This window comes from Microcebus murinus, chromosome 5, assembly GCF_040939455.1.
Source record: "Microcebus murinus isolate Inina chromosome 5, M.murinus_Inina_mat1.0, whole genome shotgun sequence".
NCBI classification, from domain to species: domain Eukaryota; kingdom Metazoa; phylum Chordata; class Mammalia; order Primates; family Cheirogaleidae; genus Microcebus; species Microcebus murinus.
This window is the reverse complement of record NC_134108.1, coordinates 39,056,588-39,073,873: the sequence shown is the minus strand read 5'-3', so window position 1 is coordinate 39,073,873 and position 17,286 is coordinate 39,056,588. Positions and strand designations below refer to the sequence as shown.

The window sequence follows — 17,286 nt, the reverse complement described above, 5'->3', positions numbered from 1 at the left end:
TGTCTCTCTCCCATCCCCACCATTTCCTTGTTAATTGTCCCTATTTAAATTAAGAGTAAGGAAATTAGATCATCAAATAGGGCACTCACACCCACCTCTCAGTTCACACACCTTGGTCAATATGAAACGAGCTTGCACTGGTTATACTATTCTCCACCATTTTTATTTACTGTAATTTTTTTTTTAGACAATGTTATAATAGTATAAAATATACAAGTTTTCATTATCCCTGATCTTTTTGTGAAACAAGCACTAAAGCCAGTAATTTTTATCTGTAAGGAGTAACTCCAAGTACAGGCATTCATGCCTCTAATGCTATTTTATTTTTTTCTTATCAGCAAATATAAACTACAACTTTATCTTGACCTAGCTACTCCTTTCTGCCTTTTCTCTCCCTACCCTCCACATTCACCAGGCTCCTCTCCACCTCCTCCCCGCCTTTCCTTTTGCCCTCCCCTTCCTTCTAGCCCCTCCTCCTAGTTGAGTCAGTGGCTTGAAACTTTTAAAAGCTCTGTGCTCCAAGTTACAAAAAAGCTTTTACGAGGTATCAGCACTTTTCTTTCATTAGGGGGAAGGCGTGAGGAAAGTACCAAACAGCAGCTGAGTTTTAAACTTTAAATAGACAGGTCTGAGTGCCTGAACTTGCCTTTTCATTTTACTTCATCCTCCAAGGAGTTCAATCACTTGGCGTGACTTCACTTCTTTTAAGAAAAAGAGTAAGTTTTTTTTAAAAAAACTTTACCTATTAGTTTCTTTTTGTACAAGTAAAACTTTTCTAAAGTTTTTAAATGTGTTAAATTTAGCTTTGGTTCATGATACTGTTAATGGAATGATGAATTTGCAAGTGTTTCTGTAGTTTTAAAATTGATTGTATGGAATTTATCTTTTGACTGTTAGAAAAGTTTCTATTAATGATGCAACAGGTAAAAGATTCAAACTTTTCCAATAAGAATAAAGAACTAGTTCGCTGGATAGTTTGTTCTTCATTTTAGAATATAATTTTATTTTTTCATAATCAGTGGGTGCTCTAATCTGTTCAGTGGGGGGGAGCGGTTAGGGGCCTGAGTTGGGGATTTGACTACCTACAGCACGAAAATCAAAGTGCACATTTGCTCAGCCTGCTTCCCATAGTATTCTATACTACACAGAATAAAGTACTTTTTTCATATGGAAATCTTGATTGATGTTCAATAGCCTTGCAAAGCAAACTTCTTTTGTAACTAAGAGCTTTGTTAAAACATCGTGGTTACTTGACTTCCACGTGGTTTCTTCCTAGAATTTTTCCCGTTAAACAAAAAAGTATAAAATTCAGAGTGTTAATATTATGGTTGAAAAATCAACAGTAAATAGTTACTTTGTGTTAGCAACCACTATGGAAAGATTTGAGACCCTCAGGAGAGCTAGCTTTTACTTGACCACGTTGGCAATTCTGGAGATGAAATCTCTTGAATGAGGGGTGGTTACTTAAAGAGCATGAGAGGATAACAGAAAAGACTGTATATGCCAGGGTGCGTTTCCAAAACTCTCCTAAAACGGTAGCTCCTGGAAAGAATAGGAAAAAGAAATTTCTCAAACAGCGCTTTAGAGGGAGCTAAGACCCATCCCCCACCCCCCGACCCCCTTCAGTCTGCCCGAACCGAACCTGCAACAGACTTTAGAGTTCTGGGACAATGTTTTCTGAGTTGGAGGTGCCAGGGTGCTACCCAGTAGGTAAAGATTACACTGATGTGTTGTTTTTCAAGGGTTCAAGTTTTAAAATGCTTTTCTTGGTAACCCACATTCTCGTAACCAGAAATGCAACCATGCATTTTTGTGCCCGGTAAGGATTTTCTGTTCTGTTTAAATCCACAGATTAATTAGTTTAGATTCTTAAAGTGACCCTGCAATTGAAGCATTTGCACAGGGAACGCTGAAAAGCGAATAAAAATGAAAGCTTTCCCGAGCCCGCGCGGGGCGCCTCCTGCCATCTTAGCATCGGCCGGCTCCCCGGGCTCCTTCGCTGCCCCAACCAACGGGTTTTTGAGACATTTCCCTCAAATCCTTAAAAGTCAAAGCGAGTGCAGGTCTGAGTTCTGCCACTGAAAAGGAACCCGAGTTGGGGGGGAGGGGGCAGTGGGAGGAAGGGAGGAGAGATGGGCGTTGTGCCAAATGGTAGAAGAGCAGATAATTGATTTAATTAAAGTTGTCAATCTAATTTCCCATTCTTCTCACTCCCGTCCACAGTGTCCTTTTTTTTTTTTTTTAAACCTTGTTGAATTCTACTATATAAGCGTAGGTAAGGAAACCCGAGTCCCTTGAGAATGATCGCGCTTAAATTGCACTTGTAACTCTCCGGGAAGTTCTTGAAACTTCCCGAGAATGAGGCGGGGCAGGGGAGGGGAAAATAAAAGACCCTTAAGGAAAAGAGGCCAGAGCTAATGACGTGGCCTCAGGCAAATCAGGACAGGATTTGGGAACTCCAACCTTGAGTTCCGAGCAGCACGTCGCCCCCACTGCCCTTTAGGTCGCCGTCACGTGTTTTCTGCGCACCTCCGGTGAAGCTTATCGATTAAACCCTCCTTCACCCGCACCACATCCATCGCCACCCGAAGGCGCGCTTCTGTTTCTCTCTAGGTGCAAAGTGGGGAGGGGGGAGCTAATGTGAAAACAAGCATGGCTTTATTTGGAGGTGGTTTAATTTCTTTTGCTTCCTGAACCAAGTTAGTAATGACAAGAAAGATGCTGAATCTCACCCTCTGAGAATCGGGCACACTTAAACCCAGTCAAAAGTGCCGGCCAGAGGAAGACTAATTATTTTTCCTTTTGTACGAGGATTGCTGAAAATAAAAGCCTGGCATAATGCAGAGAAGATCTCACACTTTAAACCAACCCACTCCGGAGACCAGAATAAGCCAGTTAGATAGAACACACCTTTGGGGGAAGAGCAGTTACTTCTGAGTGGGCCAAATTGATTGAAAATTATACCGATCGGAGGAACTACATTTTGCCCTGGCAACGTGCTGAATTAACATGTTCTCCCAATGTGTGGATGCTTTGTACTTCTCAAAGTCAGGCTATAGTGGTCACCTGCCCTTTGCCTGAAAAAATGCAGTGGTAGCGCCTTGCTACTACTTTCTTCACTATTTAAACATGTTCCACATTTGTTAATACCTTTTGAAGTTTCTTGCCACAGCTGCCCCATCCACTCAGTTCCTCGCCCCTTTACGGTTGTGATTCCTACTATCCTGACCCTTCATGGGAAACACAGTTCTCAAGATACTCCGAGGGAGGCAGCTGAAAGGGTGTGCTATCAGTTATTGAGAGTTACTTTGTTACTAAGATATTTTTAATTCCACATAGAGAAGGATGGAAAAGTCCATGGGGTACATTCCTTTGTTTCTTTTATAATATCCAGAGGTGTATCTTGGTTTGAGCCTTTATATATGATACCTAGAGGGAAAGGAATGATAAGGCAGTCTCCAGTGATTAATACCTTCCACCCCACCTTTCCTGTTGTTCTGACTTCCCCTTCAAGATTCTCAAATGTTTGAATAGATGTGTTAGAATTTATCCACACACACCAGTTCAGCTTTGGAGAGAAAAAGTTATCTGGTATTTATCATTAATGTCAATATTCAATATGGATAATTCAAGTTTTTAAAAATCCCCAGAGCTTCTCATCCATGGGAGTTATATATATATATATATATTTGGAATAACTGCCTAAATTCTCCACTTTGCGTGTTTAGCTTCACCATTTAGCTATGTCTGCACAGACTGTCTTGCCAAAATTCAACCATGGTTAATCCTTTTTTAATGTATCATTGGCTTCATAAAATGCAATAAATTTTATATCCCAATTTTCCCAGCTTTTTAAATAATTTTTAGAAAATGTTTGTTGATAATTTCTTAGATGCTATCTTGCTGAAAAGATACGAAAACTAAGAAAATAAATGAGCTATATCTAAAGATCTTTTAAAGAGTAGTAACTTAACTTTATCAAGCACCTACTGAGAGCTTCATGTGCACGAGTTATTCATTGCTCATTGAAGAAAATAGACTGCTCTGAATCAATACACTTGAAGTCTGTAGGGGTATGTTTATGTGATTACAAAATAAAAAGGCTATTCAATAAAAAGTCAATTTGAAGGTGGAAGTGAGGGTGGAGGCAGGAGAAACACCAAGAACTGATAGAAATATGTTTTTTAACTTACTTAGATAACAGTTAAAGAACATAGCTTTGAGCTTGCACCTTCTGACTTAGATTTTTTTCTCTGGCACCCTTAAATTGACCTTGAGAAACTTCTGTTAGTAGGGTAGTTAAGTGATAGCTGTTGAACTAGAAAAAGGATTGTCTCTTTTGCATAGGTATCATCCTCTTTTGATGGCTTTACCCCCCCAATCCCAGTCTCATCTCAGTCTGTGGAGGCCGATGTAGGTTAACTATGTGATAAGGAAGGCAAAAGCCAGGGGGAAAAAGGCTCTACCGCCACCACACACACAAAAAAAATGCAGTTCGATTGTCATAACATCAAATACCTGCAGAAATGTGCAATTCTTTACAAAGGAAACTAAAGATAATCAGAGAACCATGAGGCAGAATTTTAAATACATGTTTACATAGACTAGGTTTGATACATTATAGAGTTAGGCTAACTATCTAGGTCTAAATAAGGAAACAATTATTGGGTATTACCTCATGAACTGGGAAGGTTTTCCACTGATAACAGATTCAAATCGCTTAACTGCCTGCATAGACTATGTAGACTTACTTATCAGACTATATAGAGATTTTATATTAACTGGGTTTAACATCAACTGCTGCTCTTCCCCTTCAGATTCCCTACCTTTCCCCATACTTGTCATTCTTGAAATACACACAATTTTAATAACAGGCTAAATAAATTTTAATAAACAGTATATTTCTTCTTGCAATAGTGTCCCTGGCTACAGTAAAATTGTGGCGTACAATAGGTGTTAGAATACCATAAAGGTGGAGGGACAAGAGCATATATTTTTTTTTCAATCTTAATCTGCAACACCTAACAGTGAAACTGAATATACATCTGTGATACTCAATGCAATTCTGTAAGAATCCTAACCATCATTAGGATCTTACCTAATAAATTCAAGCTCTTGGCCTTTTTTCTTCACTCAGCCCTACTGTCTGCTCAGGAATCATTTGAAAAGTACTGTTTCAACAAACAGTTCTCTGTCACTTGAAAATGTATCTGTATGAGATGATGACAATACTTTTTTACTGTGACTCCCCTTTTTAATTAATTTGAAACTTTAGAAGTTTGACAACTCTAACCACCATTAAGAGACTCAAGGAGATAGTCAAAAAAGTTGGTGAAACCTGGTGCCCCTGCATTTTTGCACAATATATTTTTGGACCAGGCCCCACTAATTCACTCAACAGATATTTATGCAGCATCTCTTACTTTTTCTTACTCTTTCAAGCACTGGGGATATAGCACTGAGCAAAGCAAACTCCCTCAAGGAGCTCACATTCTAGTGGAGGAACACAGTCCTTTCCATGGAGGAATACGACAATAGACGCGTAAATATTTACTATATCAAGTAGAGCTAAGGGTAATTTTAAAAAGCAGAGCAAGGGGAATAGGAAATGACAGAACTAGGGAAAGGATGTTGCTTTTTCATACTTGGTGGTCAGAAAAGTTGGCTGGTGAGGTGAGACCTGAAACAAGTGAGGAAGTGAGCCACGTGGATGGAACAGCTGATCAAAGCAGGTCAGTGTGTTTGTTGGATTGTTTTTCAAGATTGACTGTTTACTCTGAGAAAGGTTGGCAAGCAGGGTAACCAGGCTGTGACATGAAAGCTGAAGAGAGATGATGATAGCTGAGATCAGGCTAAGAGCAAGGATGGTGGTAAGGATCAGTCATAGTCTGGTTATATTTTGAAGATAGTCTTTAGTACTTGCTGATGGACTGAATATGGGTTATGGTGATTATGTGTGCATAGGAATATTACCACAAAGAACATGTGGCTGTTGTAAGTGTACAGGAATAGTCACAACTGATCTCACCGCACAACGTTTACTGCAAGGGACAGGGGTTCTTAATAAAAGTTAAAGAAGACCGGGTACGGGCGGCTCACACCTGTAATCCTAGCACTCTGGGAGGCCGAGGCGGGTGGATCGTTCAAGGTCAGGAGTTCGAAACCCGCCTGAGTAAGAGTAAGACCCCCATCTCTACTAAAAATAGAAAGAAATTAATTAGCCAGGCACTCTAGCCGGGCCAACAGAGTGAGACCCTGCCAAAAAAAAAAAAAAAAAAAAAGTTAAACATTAGAAGGGTTTGCATTTGAGTTTTGGGGCATAAAGATGTTTGGTTTCAGTACATTAGAAACATGCATAGCATTTCCCTTCTCCCCCAAGGAACCCATTAAATGATTTTATCAGGATATTTCATAGATATTTCCTTAAGAATTTTTAGGCTCTGATTTTATTCTTTCAGATATTAATGACCTTCATCTTCCCTAAGTGTTTACTTTCAATTATCAAAAAAAGATGATAGATAGTAAATCTCACTCTAGTTATCAATGGTCCGTCCTAGTTACCTTTATTTGTTTAAGTCTCTACTCTCAACTCATTATAGTTGTCTCTTCTTGGGAAAATCTTTAAAATTGAAAGTAAAATATTTCCTAATTCTAATAATTATTAGATCATTAATGACATGGAGAGGCTTGACTGTAGCTTCGGCACAATGATTTGTTTTTAAGCTCAAGAGGGACAGTCAACTGTAATTTAAAATTAAAGCTTTATTTTTAAGGGATTTCATTTGGATTAAAGAGTTTAGTCCTTGTGCTCTCAGGGAGGGGCAGATGGAGGTTCAGGAAGCGAAAAGGGGCTGTGGAGCCGAGGATGACCTCAGTCCCAGGTGCCCAGAAAGCCCTTCCTCCTCATGCTTGGCCCCTTGGACTTTGTAGACTCCTTACATTATCCCCACTCGTAAACATTTTGAACAAGAAAACACTAGAAATGTCAAGAAGCCATTGTTTTCCTGTAGGCCTGAAACATTACTTTAGAATCCCCTGGGATATTTGTTTAAAAAAGATAACAACAACAACAACAAAAAAACCCTGATTTCCCAGGCTTCATCCCCCAGAAGTTCAGATTCGTGCAGACTGGTGAGGGCCAGGAGTGTATGTTTTTAACAAATGCTGTCAAGTGATTGTGATACAGTTCAGGAAACCACTGTAAAGGGACCAGAGGGACCTCAGGCAGGCCACACTTAGTGCTTGTACCTTCGGCCATCTAGTCTAGGGGGCCATGTAGAGCAATGGAAAATGTGATCTAACATGGCACAAAGAAGACACAAGAAAGTAGACCAGCTGCTCTCCGGATTTTTTTCTTAACAAGAACTTTGCACAACTCCTTATCAACCAAGGCCTATACATGAAGCACCAACTTGGGAACCTAGAGGTGGAGGCAAGAATGTACATGATACGTTCAGCTGCCTGGGTGTCCTCATGTATCGAATAAGAAACATATCTGTCTCTTATTGGTAAATACAAATGTGGTATATAATCTGTAGATCAAGGTCAAAGATTCTGTAAGGGCATATACTTATGTCCTTTCCTTATAAAAGGACATTTCCTTGTAATTATTGCCCTTTCTTTATAAAATGACATTAAAATTTTAGGTAACAGTTGGAAAACTAAAAATATTAAGCCAGGTTTGGGAGAGAGGAGAGGAACAACCAATTGACAGAACTTTTGATTCATGGCAAAGTGAGCTACTACCAAAATAAGGTAACTATTTTTGTTACCTTTTCTTGGGAGTCACAGGATGTCACGTTAAACATTATTTCATGGTCTCTGTGATAGTGGTAATGACAAGTATCTACATGTTACAGGATCCTAAGTGTCCAATTGGATAATTCATATTGTATTCAGATGAAAGAGTATAACTCATTAATGCAAATGACTGCATGGGTGATTAAAAGGAAAGACAACTTTGCAATTAAATTGCTGGTATATTAAAAAAGAACTACTACCTAGAAAACTGCCTGGTGACCCAGTTCACATACCATGGAGTATTTTTGTGGAATTTCAGAATTATATGAAAGTCAAATGTTATTTAACATGAATGTAAAAAACTTAGTAACGAATTGCCATAAGCATCTAAATAATCATATTTTATTTTGAATAATAATGAAACACTAAAATTATAACTTCTCTTGTGCCCAGTCTTATTTCTAAACATGTTAGGTTTGTCTTCAGCTCTATCACTGCATGAATGTGATGAGATGTATGCAAACAGTTTATCATTTTATGCTCGATTGTTTTTGTTATTTTTCCCCCCAGCAATTGGAATATCTGAGCAAAAGCAGATGACACTGGCAAAATATTATATTTTTTTACAAACAGAATTAGGGCCAATTTACACATCATCACATAGAAACTGTCTGTTGATATAGCTCCAAAAATTCTGTTATGTTTGTTTGACCCTCATGGACTATACTTCTTTATTCCTAGTCTAGCATTTTCCGTTAAATTTTAGGGTTTTTTTCTTTTGCATTCTCTCACCATCAAATTGTCCATCAAGACTAAATTACTCCCTCACTTCAAACCTTCCCTTGGCTATTTAACTCTCTTTGACAACCCTGTAAGCCTTTGTTCTTTTTTTGACTGCTCATTTCATACATCAATTTCACTTTCTAATTTGTCACTTCAGAATCTAAAATGACCCTTCCTAAAAGTAGAAGGGAAGCTCCGTTTTTATGACCACTGGGACAGCATTATTTCTGCAGCCTGCTCACCCACCTCCCACTCTTATTCCAGCATTCTTTGGCATCAGTCTCTAGGCTGTCGTCAAATATACTCATCAAAAGCTAATTTAGATAGCTGGTTCACAGTTTAGCTTTATGGCTTAGCTATCTCTTTGTTCCACCCAGGAAATCCCAGGTCAGGTTCCATTTCATTTTTTAATGTCTTCTGTAGCCAGCAGATGCAGTCCTTAGACAGAAATGTAACACTGCATGATGGGGAAGAAGACTCCCCTGGATTTCAGTTACTTCCTACGAGGAGAATACGGCTCACAGTTCAACACCAGATGAGAAACTCCTTTATATTCAGATAGTGAACATACTTCTAAGAAGTCTACATAATCCTACTTTTAGCTACACTATTTAGAATTCATTACTTAAGCTTCTGGAAAGTCTTTACTTTGCTTGTTTTTAATTATTAAATAATCTTTGATTACCTCATCCTTTTCTAAACCCTCCAATTACTACTCTCTGCTGAAAATTAGCCTGTATTGTCTATGCCTCCCACATGTCATGGTATTCACTTCTTCCCACCTTTCAGCCCTTGCTAAGATTGTATATATCAAAGCATGGAAACATTTCTAGCTTTAACGCAGCTTTACTACCTATACTTTTAAAACCAGTATGATACATTGGAAAGGTTTGGCCTGGGGATTGTGAGTCTTCTTCTGGCTCTATCTAAAGCTGAATATTTCCTATATCCTGAGAACCTCAATTTTTATCAGTTAAATGGATGATTGGCAATTAGAAGCATAAATTGAACTAGATGATTTTTGGAATATTTGTCAGTTCTACAGACTTAAGTCTTTTTCACATCCCCATTATTGGGGAAGTCCTATGCTTAAAATACCTAGATACTGATAAGAAGTTAAAACGAATATATAGGCTGAATGTAAAGCCCAGTAAGGGAACTTTAAGGTATACAACAACCAAAGAGGAAAACCATCTTTTTTTGCTGAAGAAAACATCCTGAAGGAATCCTTTTTTATTTCTAAGGTTATAAGTAGTACTGAGACAAATTGAACTTTTTACTTGAAATATGATGTGTATTAAGAGTTTGTTTTTGAAGTAGTTCCTGTATGTAATGACACATTGTGTCAAAACAGTGTATTTCAGTACAACCTATTTTTTCTCTGGACAGAAGACAGACTTCTGAGCCACATAAGTCATTCCTTAAGAAGAAAGAGCTGGGCACAGTGGCACAGGCCTATAGTCCTAGCTACTTGAGAGGCCAAGACTTACAGGAAGAAAGCTTGAGCCTAGGAGTTCCAGTCCAGACTGGGCCATATAGCAAAACTCCATCTCTTAAAAAAAAGAAGAAGAAACCGAAAAGTATAAATGACTATAATATAAAGTATGCACAAATTACATTTGATATACCATTGAGAAACATTTCAGATAAAAATTAGAAATAAATGCTATACAATAGCATGGAAGTTTGGGAATTGAGCTTGTGTGTGTATTGTGTGTTCATGGGTGTTCTTACTTCAATTCTTAGATACCTGTGCAGCATTTTGCTTAGGCATGTATCCAGACATAGGCCTACCAAGCAAGAACTGTTCTCATTCATCACACAAATAAAATAAGCAGAGACATAGCATTGACAGCTTCTCAAGTCACATGGCAAGGTAGTGGTTGAGCAAGTAATACGTCTTCACAGCTTCAGATTGCAATTCACTCTCTATCACACATGTTCTGTTTCTTCTAAGACTTTATATTAAAAATAAAAAGTGAAGTGTTAGACCTCTGTGGGGGGAATTGGAACAGGAAGAATTTTGTACTTGGTGGTTTTTTTTTTTTGAAAAATACTGGCAAGATATGAGATCTTTTGCAATACTTTGACTATCAGCTGAAAGAGAATATATGTTAAACTAATAATTTGTAATCTGTGATCATTTAGTTGTCCTATTATTTCTTTTCAGGTGGTGCCCTGGCAACATGGGTGACTGGAGTGCCTTAGGCAAACTCCTTGACAAGGTTCAAGCCTACTCCACTGCTGGAGGGAAGGTGTGGCTGTCAGTCCTTTTCATTTTCCGAATCCTGCTGCTGGGGACAGCGGTTGAATCGGCTTGGGGTGATGAGCAGTCTGCCTTTCGTTGTAACACTCAGCAACCTGGTTGTGAAAACGTCTGCTATGACAAGTCTTTCCCAATCTCTCATGTGCGTTTCTGGGTCCTGCAGATCATATTTGTGTCTGTACCCACACTCTTGTACCTGGCTCACGTGTTCTATGTGATGCGAAAGGAAGAGAAACTGAACAAGAAAGAAGAGGAACTCAAAGTTGCCCAAACCGATGGTGTCAATGTGGAGATGCACTTGAAGCAGATTGAAATAAAGAAGTTTAAGTATGGCATTGAAGAGCATGGTAAAGTGAAGATGCGTGGGGGCTTGCTGCGAACCTACATCATCAGTATCCTCTTCAAGTCTGTCTTCGAAGTGGCCTTCTTGCTGATCCAGTGGTACATCTATGGATTCAGCTTAAGTGCCGTTTACACTTGCAAAAGAGATCCCTGCCCACATCAGGTGGACTGCTTCCTCTCTCGCCCCACGGAGAAAACCATCTTCATCATCTTTATGCTGGTGGTGTCCTTGGTGTCTCTTGCCTTGAACATCATTGAACTCTTCTATGTCTTCTTCAAGGGCGTTAAGGATCGTGTGAAGGGAAAGGGCGATCCTTACCATGCTACCACTGGCCCACTAAGCCCCTCCAAAGACTGTGGATCTCCAAAATATGCATATTTCAATGGCTGCTCTTCACCAACCGCTCCCCTCTCTCCCATGTCTCCTCCTGGGTACAAGCTGGTTACTGGCGACAGAAACAATTCTTCTTGCCGCAATTACAACAAGCAAGCAAGTGAGCAAAACTGGGCTAATTACAGTGCAGAACAAAATAGAATGGGGCAGGCAGGAAGCACCATCTCAAACTCCCATGCACAACCTTTTGATTTCCCCGATGATAATCAGAATTCTAAAAAACTTGCTGCTGGACACGAACTACAGCCACTAGCCATCGTGGACCAGCGACCTTCAAGCAGAGCCAGCAGTCGCGCCAGCAGCAGACCTCGGCCTGATGACCTGGAGATCTAGATACAGGCTTGAAAGAATCAAGATTCCACTCAATCATGGAGAAGAAAAAAGGTGCTGTAGAAAGTGCACCTTAGGTGTTAATTTTGTTCCAGTGGAGGTGGTACTCAACAGCCTTAGTCATGAGGCTTAGAAAACAAAGACATTAGAATACCTAGGTTCATTGGGGGGTGTCTGGGATAGGTGGGTGGAGAGGGAGGGGATAAGAAAGGTACATGTTGGTATTTAATGTAGTGGATTCAAATGAACTTAAATTCTAAATAAGAGTTCCATTAGGTGATACACAAATAAGGGTTTTTTCTCCCCCTGACACCCTTAAGAATGATTCTGTGTATGTGAAAGAGTGGGTGATAATTGTGGCTAAATATTTTTTGTTTTGTAACCAAGAAACTGAAATAACTTTGGCCAGGAATAAATACTTCCTGAACATCTTACTTTTATTCAACAAGAAAAAGACGGAGGATTGTCCTGAAGTCCCCGCTAAAACATTCCATTGTTAAAATTTGCACTTTGAAGGTAAGCTATCTAGGCCTGACCCTCCAGGTGTCAATGGACTTGTGCTACTATATTTTTTTTATTGGTATCAGTTTAAAATTCAGACAAGGCCCACAGAAAAAGATTTTCCATGCATTTGCAAATCTCAGCATTATATTTACATTCTTTTTACATCCACTTTTACCATATCATTACTATCACTTTTTCATCATTCCGTAGCTACTATTCACATTCATTTAATGGTTTCTGTAAACATTTTTAAAACAATTGGGACATCACTTAACATTTGTTTTTGAGTTAGAGTCAGGGAAGCAAGCCATGCTCGATATTTAACAATCACTTTTATGTGTATGTGTGTGGAAGAGTGTGTTTTCTTTGTCATGTATTGGTACAAGCAGATGCAGCATAAACTCACAAACACAGATTTGAAAATAATTCACACTCAGTGTTCAAATTTGAACCTTTCTCATGGATTTTGTGGTGTGGGCCAATATGGTGTTTACATTATATGATTCCTGCTGTGCAAGTAAAGCACACTTTTTTTTTTTTTTTTTTTTTTTGCCTAAAATGTTTTGCCCCATGTATCCTATTATGGATACTGGTTTTGTTAATTATGATTTTTTTTCTTCTCTCTCTCTCTCTCTTTTTTTTTAGAATATAGCAGTAATGCTATTACTGAAATGAATGATTTCCTTTTTCTGAAATGTAATCATTGATGCTTGAATGATAGAATTTTAGTACTGTAAACAGGCTTTAGTCATTAATGTGACAGACTTAGAAGAAATGCTTAGAGTGGACTATTAAGTGTGCCTAAATGAATTTTGCAGTAACTGGTATTCTTGGGTTTGTCCTTCTTAACAGTAATTCACAACTTGTATTCTATTATGAGTTTGACAGTCTTTGGAGTGATCAGCAACATTGATGTTTGCACTAAGATTTTATTTGGAATGCAAGAGAGGTTGAAAGAGGATTCAGTAGTACACATGTAACTAATTTATTTGAACTATATCCTGAAGACACCTACCAGTTTCTTCAAATGCCTTTTTAAAACTCATCACAGATGATTGGTGAAAATGCTGAGTATTATACTGTTCTTGCACATCAGTTACATAAACAGTTTTGTACCGTGAAAAATACTAATTTGTTTGACATTCCATGTTAAACTACTGTCATGTTCAGCTTCATTGCATGTAATGTAGACTTAGTCCATCAGATCATGTGTTCTGGAGAGTGTTCTTTATTCAATAAAGTTTTAATTTAGTATAAAGATAGTCTCTATATTCTGTGTGATTTTTAAAACTTGTTTATTGCATCTATTTGTCTATTAAAAATATTTCTATCAGTTATGAGGACTTGGACAAGTAAGGTTCATATTTTCAGTGATTTTTAAAAGGACAATATTTATTTATCATTAGCCAAGTTCAGTGCAACATTGATTATAAATATAATTTTGGGATATTTATTCAACTGAGAAGAAGATAAAGTATACAAGTGTTGAATTTGGCATATAACTTTACTGGGATGTGTGATAGAGTTTAAAATAAGGTAATAATGAGTGATTTAGTAGATTATACATGACAGAAGTATGCACAAAACCCTATAATGATGCTTAAATTTTAAAGCTGGAAAGCCATCTGGAGACATAAGAATAAATAAGAACAGGGTCAATTTAACTATAATTTGCCCAGCAGCAAAAGAATGAAGTTGATCTTGGTAATTTTATCACAAGACACTGAAAATACAGAAAATAATATTTTAAAAATTCTTAATACTCAAGGAAAAATCAACCATTCAGTGGGAGTGGAACAATCCTGGGTAATTGATAATGTCATATAATAGTTTTAAACATAAAATACATTATCAACACATAAGTCACACTTCAAGAAAGGTTTTCTAACTTATTAAAATTGTTTATATAAACATTTTTTGCCTACTGCATAGCAAACTTGTAAATTACTGAAGCATAAAAATATTAGTAATTTACAAGTAATCTAGTCTAGTTCAGTTGCTGCTTTATTTTTTATATATATATATATATATATATATTTTTTTTTATTTTGAGATGGGGTCTGGCTATGTTATATTATGTTGCCCATGTTGATCTTGAGTGGTCCTCCCACCTCAGCCTACCAAGTAGGGACTACAGGTGTGCACTACCACACCTGGCTTTTTTTTTTTTTATTAACAAAGGTTATGTGATTTGTCTAAAGTCAGAGGATTATCTAACAACCAGTTTCCTAGTCAAGTATTTGATATAATTAGTAGTCTTAACATGTCTTTATGTACCATCATTTGGGTGGTTGAGAATCTGATGAGAGAGGCAAATTTTCTCTCGCTGTGCTTGCATTTACTATGGGCAATAGAGAGATATCATTTATTTGCTTGTGTATCCTACATATGTAGAGTGTGTAAGGTGTGGATGGACAAATGAGTAGACTGATGAATGATGAAGTGGTAGGGTGGTGCTAAAAAATTTCTGATGCATATGTGTGGAGGAGGGTGAGCAAGTTCATCTTTCAAAAATAGTCATATAGGACATCCTAAACATCTCTCAACATTAAGGCTTTTAACTATTTAAAATTGTTATGTATATCAGCCAGGCACCGTTGCTCACACCTGTAATCCCAGCACTTTGGTAGATCAAGGCAGGAGGATTGCTTGAGCCCAGGAATTTGAGGCTGCAGTGAGCTATTATCATACCACTGCACTCTAGCCTGGGTGACAGAGCTAGATCCTGTTTCAAAAGATTATATATATATATATATATATATATATATATATATATATGACATACATAGTATACATTTTATACATGTACACAGTTTAAGAAACTGCAGAAGTCTATGAAACAGAGAGTCTCACCTCTCACCTCATTCTATTCCCCAGCATACACACCAGAGGAGTCCGGATTCCCAAAAAAAATGACTGTTAAAAATTTCAGACATCAACTAACTATGTATCGACGCATTATTAAGCAGTGAGGATTCATAGAATGACCAGAGTTTTTGTGCCCATGAAGTTTACAATGTGAATTTTCCAGAAGTTTTTAAAGTTTATGTCCCATTCTCTATTTGGCTTATCTTAATAGGCTACCTAATTTTACCAACTAAAAATTAAATTAGGGTGTGCTTAAAGATTGTGAGAAAGTTATGCAGTTTTACTCCACAAATATTAGACACTAATTTTTTGCATAAAATTTCATATTTAAAAAATTGGAAAATTTTAAGCCAGATGCAATGGTGCATGCCTGTAGTCCAAGCTATTCGGAGACTAAAGCAGGAGACCTGCTTTGGCCTTGGAAAGTGCTAGGATTACAGGCATGAGCCACTGCGCCTTACCTGAATTACTTTTTCAAAAAAATTTAACTTAAATAGCCACATATGGCTGCTGCCTACCATTTGGGGCAGCACAGCTTTAGTCTCATGGGAAAAACAAGTTTTCTCTAATATTAGGTGGAAATGAGGAAAAGATGGTCATGACAGAAACGGGAAGAATAGGGTAGAGAAGCTTTTCAAGGTCCTTTCAGTCCTATTATTAACAGTATTTCTTATTTTATAAATAACATGAAATTCTTATTTTAAGCAAAACCTCTGCCTTTATAATTCCCTAGCTTTTTAATAAGTAATCATATATTTGATACTACCATTGTTTTAATTCAAAATTTTTTGCACAAAATTTTCTATTTTCAAAAGTGGCAAAATTGTCTAATATCTGTGGATATTATGAAAAAATCCAGTGCCCTCATTTTGTTCAGTGCATTCTCATTGTAGCCCCTATATACTTTTATTAGACTTCTAGGCCAAGGGCTATTCCTTTACCTTATTTTATGAAAATTGCTGAACCTCTCAACTTGCCCAGGGTGCTAGTTCCCTGCCCACACACTACCTCCTCTAAAAATTCCAAACTTCAGATTCCAACATGCCAAAACATCTGTGCTTTGTACTTGGAGAGAAAGCAAAATAATGAAGTTTGGGGGCTTATTAAAATCTTAAAGTGAGTTCACTTTATAAACAGCACACCAACAGTGTAGAAACATGTTTATAATCTTTACTGGCTCCAAGATCTGTCTTTACTTTTTCTTGGTTGGGCAAATATAGCTGAACCCTTGGCATGTCAGAATTTGCAGCTGGCAATTTTCAGGACCGACTGAAGAGGAGGCATGGAACAAACACGACAGAAACACTGCTTTGACGAGACTGGAAAAAGAAGGGTATCACGTTAAAAAAAAAAAAGCTAATTTGGAGGGAAAATTCGACATTTATTTCCCTGGTCTTCAAAAATGTTGAAGCTTTTAGTAAGATTATTTTTCTGGTCTCTGGATGTTTCTTTCAAATGACCAAATGCTTATTTGGGCTATGACATGTAGCATAATTTCAATGCCCACACACTTCCCTGTTGAATATAAAAACAGTCTCAAGAGGCACTCAACTTTAGAAGGCAAACCCTAGGCCTAAGTCTTATTTAATGCCATGTGTCATCTGCCCCCATGCTTATGGAATGAAATGAATCCTGGTCTGTCTTTTGTGCCAGAGTCTTTTGTCAGTTACTCTTTACAAAACTGTTCATCAGAATTAGTAGAGATAGTAAAAAGTTTTTAGTTGCTATGGTAGCAGAAACCATAAAGGTTATTTTATTTTAAAAATAAATAAAGAGAAGCATAAGATTGCTTTCTGCTTTGGAAAACTCTAGTCAAAATTATATATTTCAGGTTGGGCACAGTGGCTCAGACCTGTAATCTTAGCACTTTGGGAGGCTGAGGCAGAAAGATCACTTAAGGCCAGGAGTTCAAGTCCAACCTGGGCAACATAGTGAGACCTCCATCTCTATTAAAAAAAAAAAAAAATTAGCCAGGTGTGGTGGGTGATGCACACCTGTACTCCCAGCTACTTGGAAGGCTGAGTCAGGAGGATTGCTTGAGCCTGGGAGTTGGAGGTTG

The 17,286-nt window shown here is 37.8% G+C and overlaps 1 protein-coding gene across 1 annotated transcript; it reads left to right on the top strand.

The window, feature by feature from the left end:
- The first annotated feature begins 498 nt into the window (after window positions 1-498).
- On the top strand, window positions 499-13,617 carry GJA1 (gap junction protein alpha 1). The gene is made up of 2 exons (XM_012739116.2): window positions 499-716; window positions 10,694-13,617. Exon 2 carries the CDS (start codon window positions 10,710-10,712, stop codon window positions 11,856-11,858), a length of 1,149 nt encoding a protein of 382 aa, XP_012594570.1. The 5' UTR covers window positions 499-716; window positions 10,694-10,709; the 3' UTR covers window positions 11,859-13,617.
- Window positions 13,618-17,286: the final 3,669 nt, after the last annotated feature.

What these genes read in the sequence shown, in the direction of transcription:
- GJA1 (XM_012739116.2), top strand. Translation starts at nt 10,710, where the DNA reads ATGGGTGACTGGAGTGCCTTAGGCAAACTCCTTGACAAGGTTCAAGCC.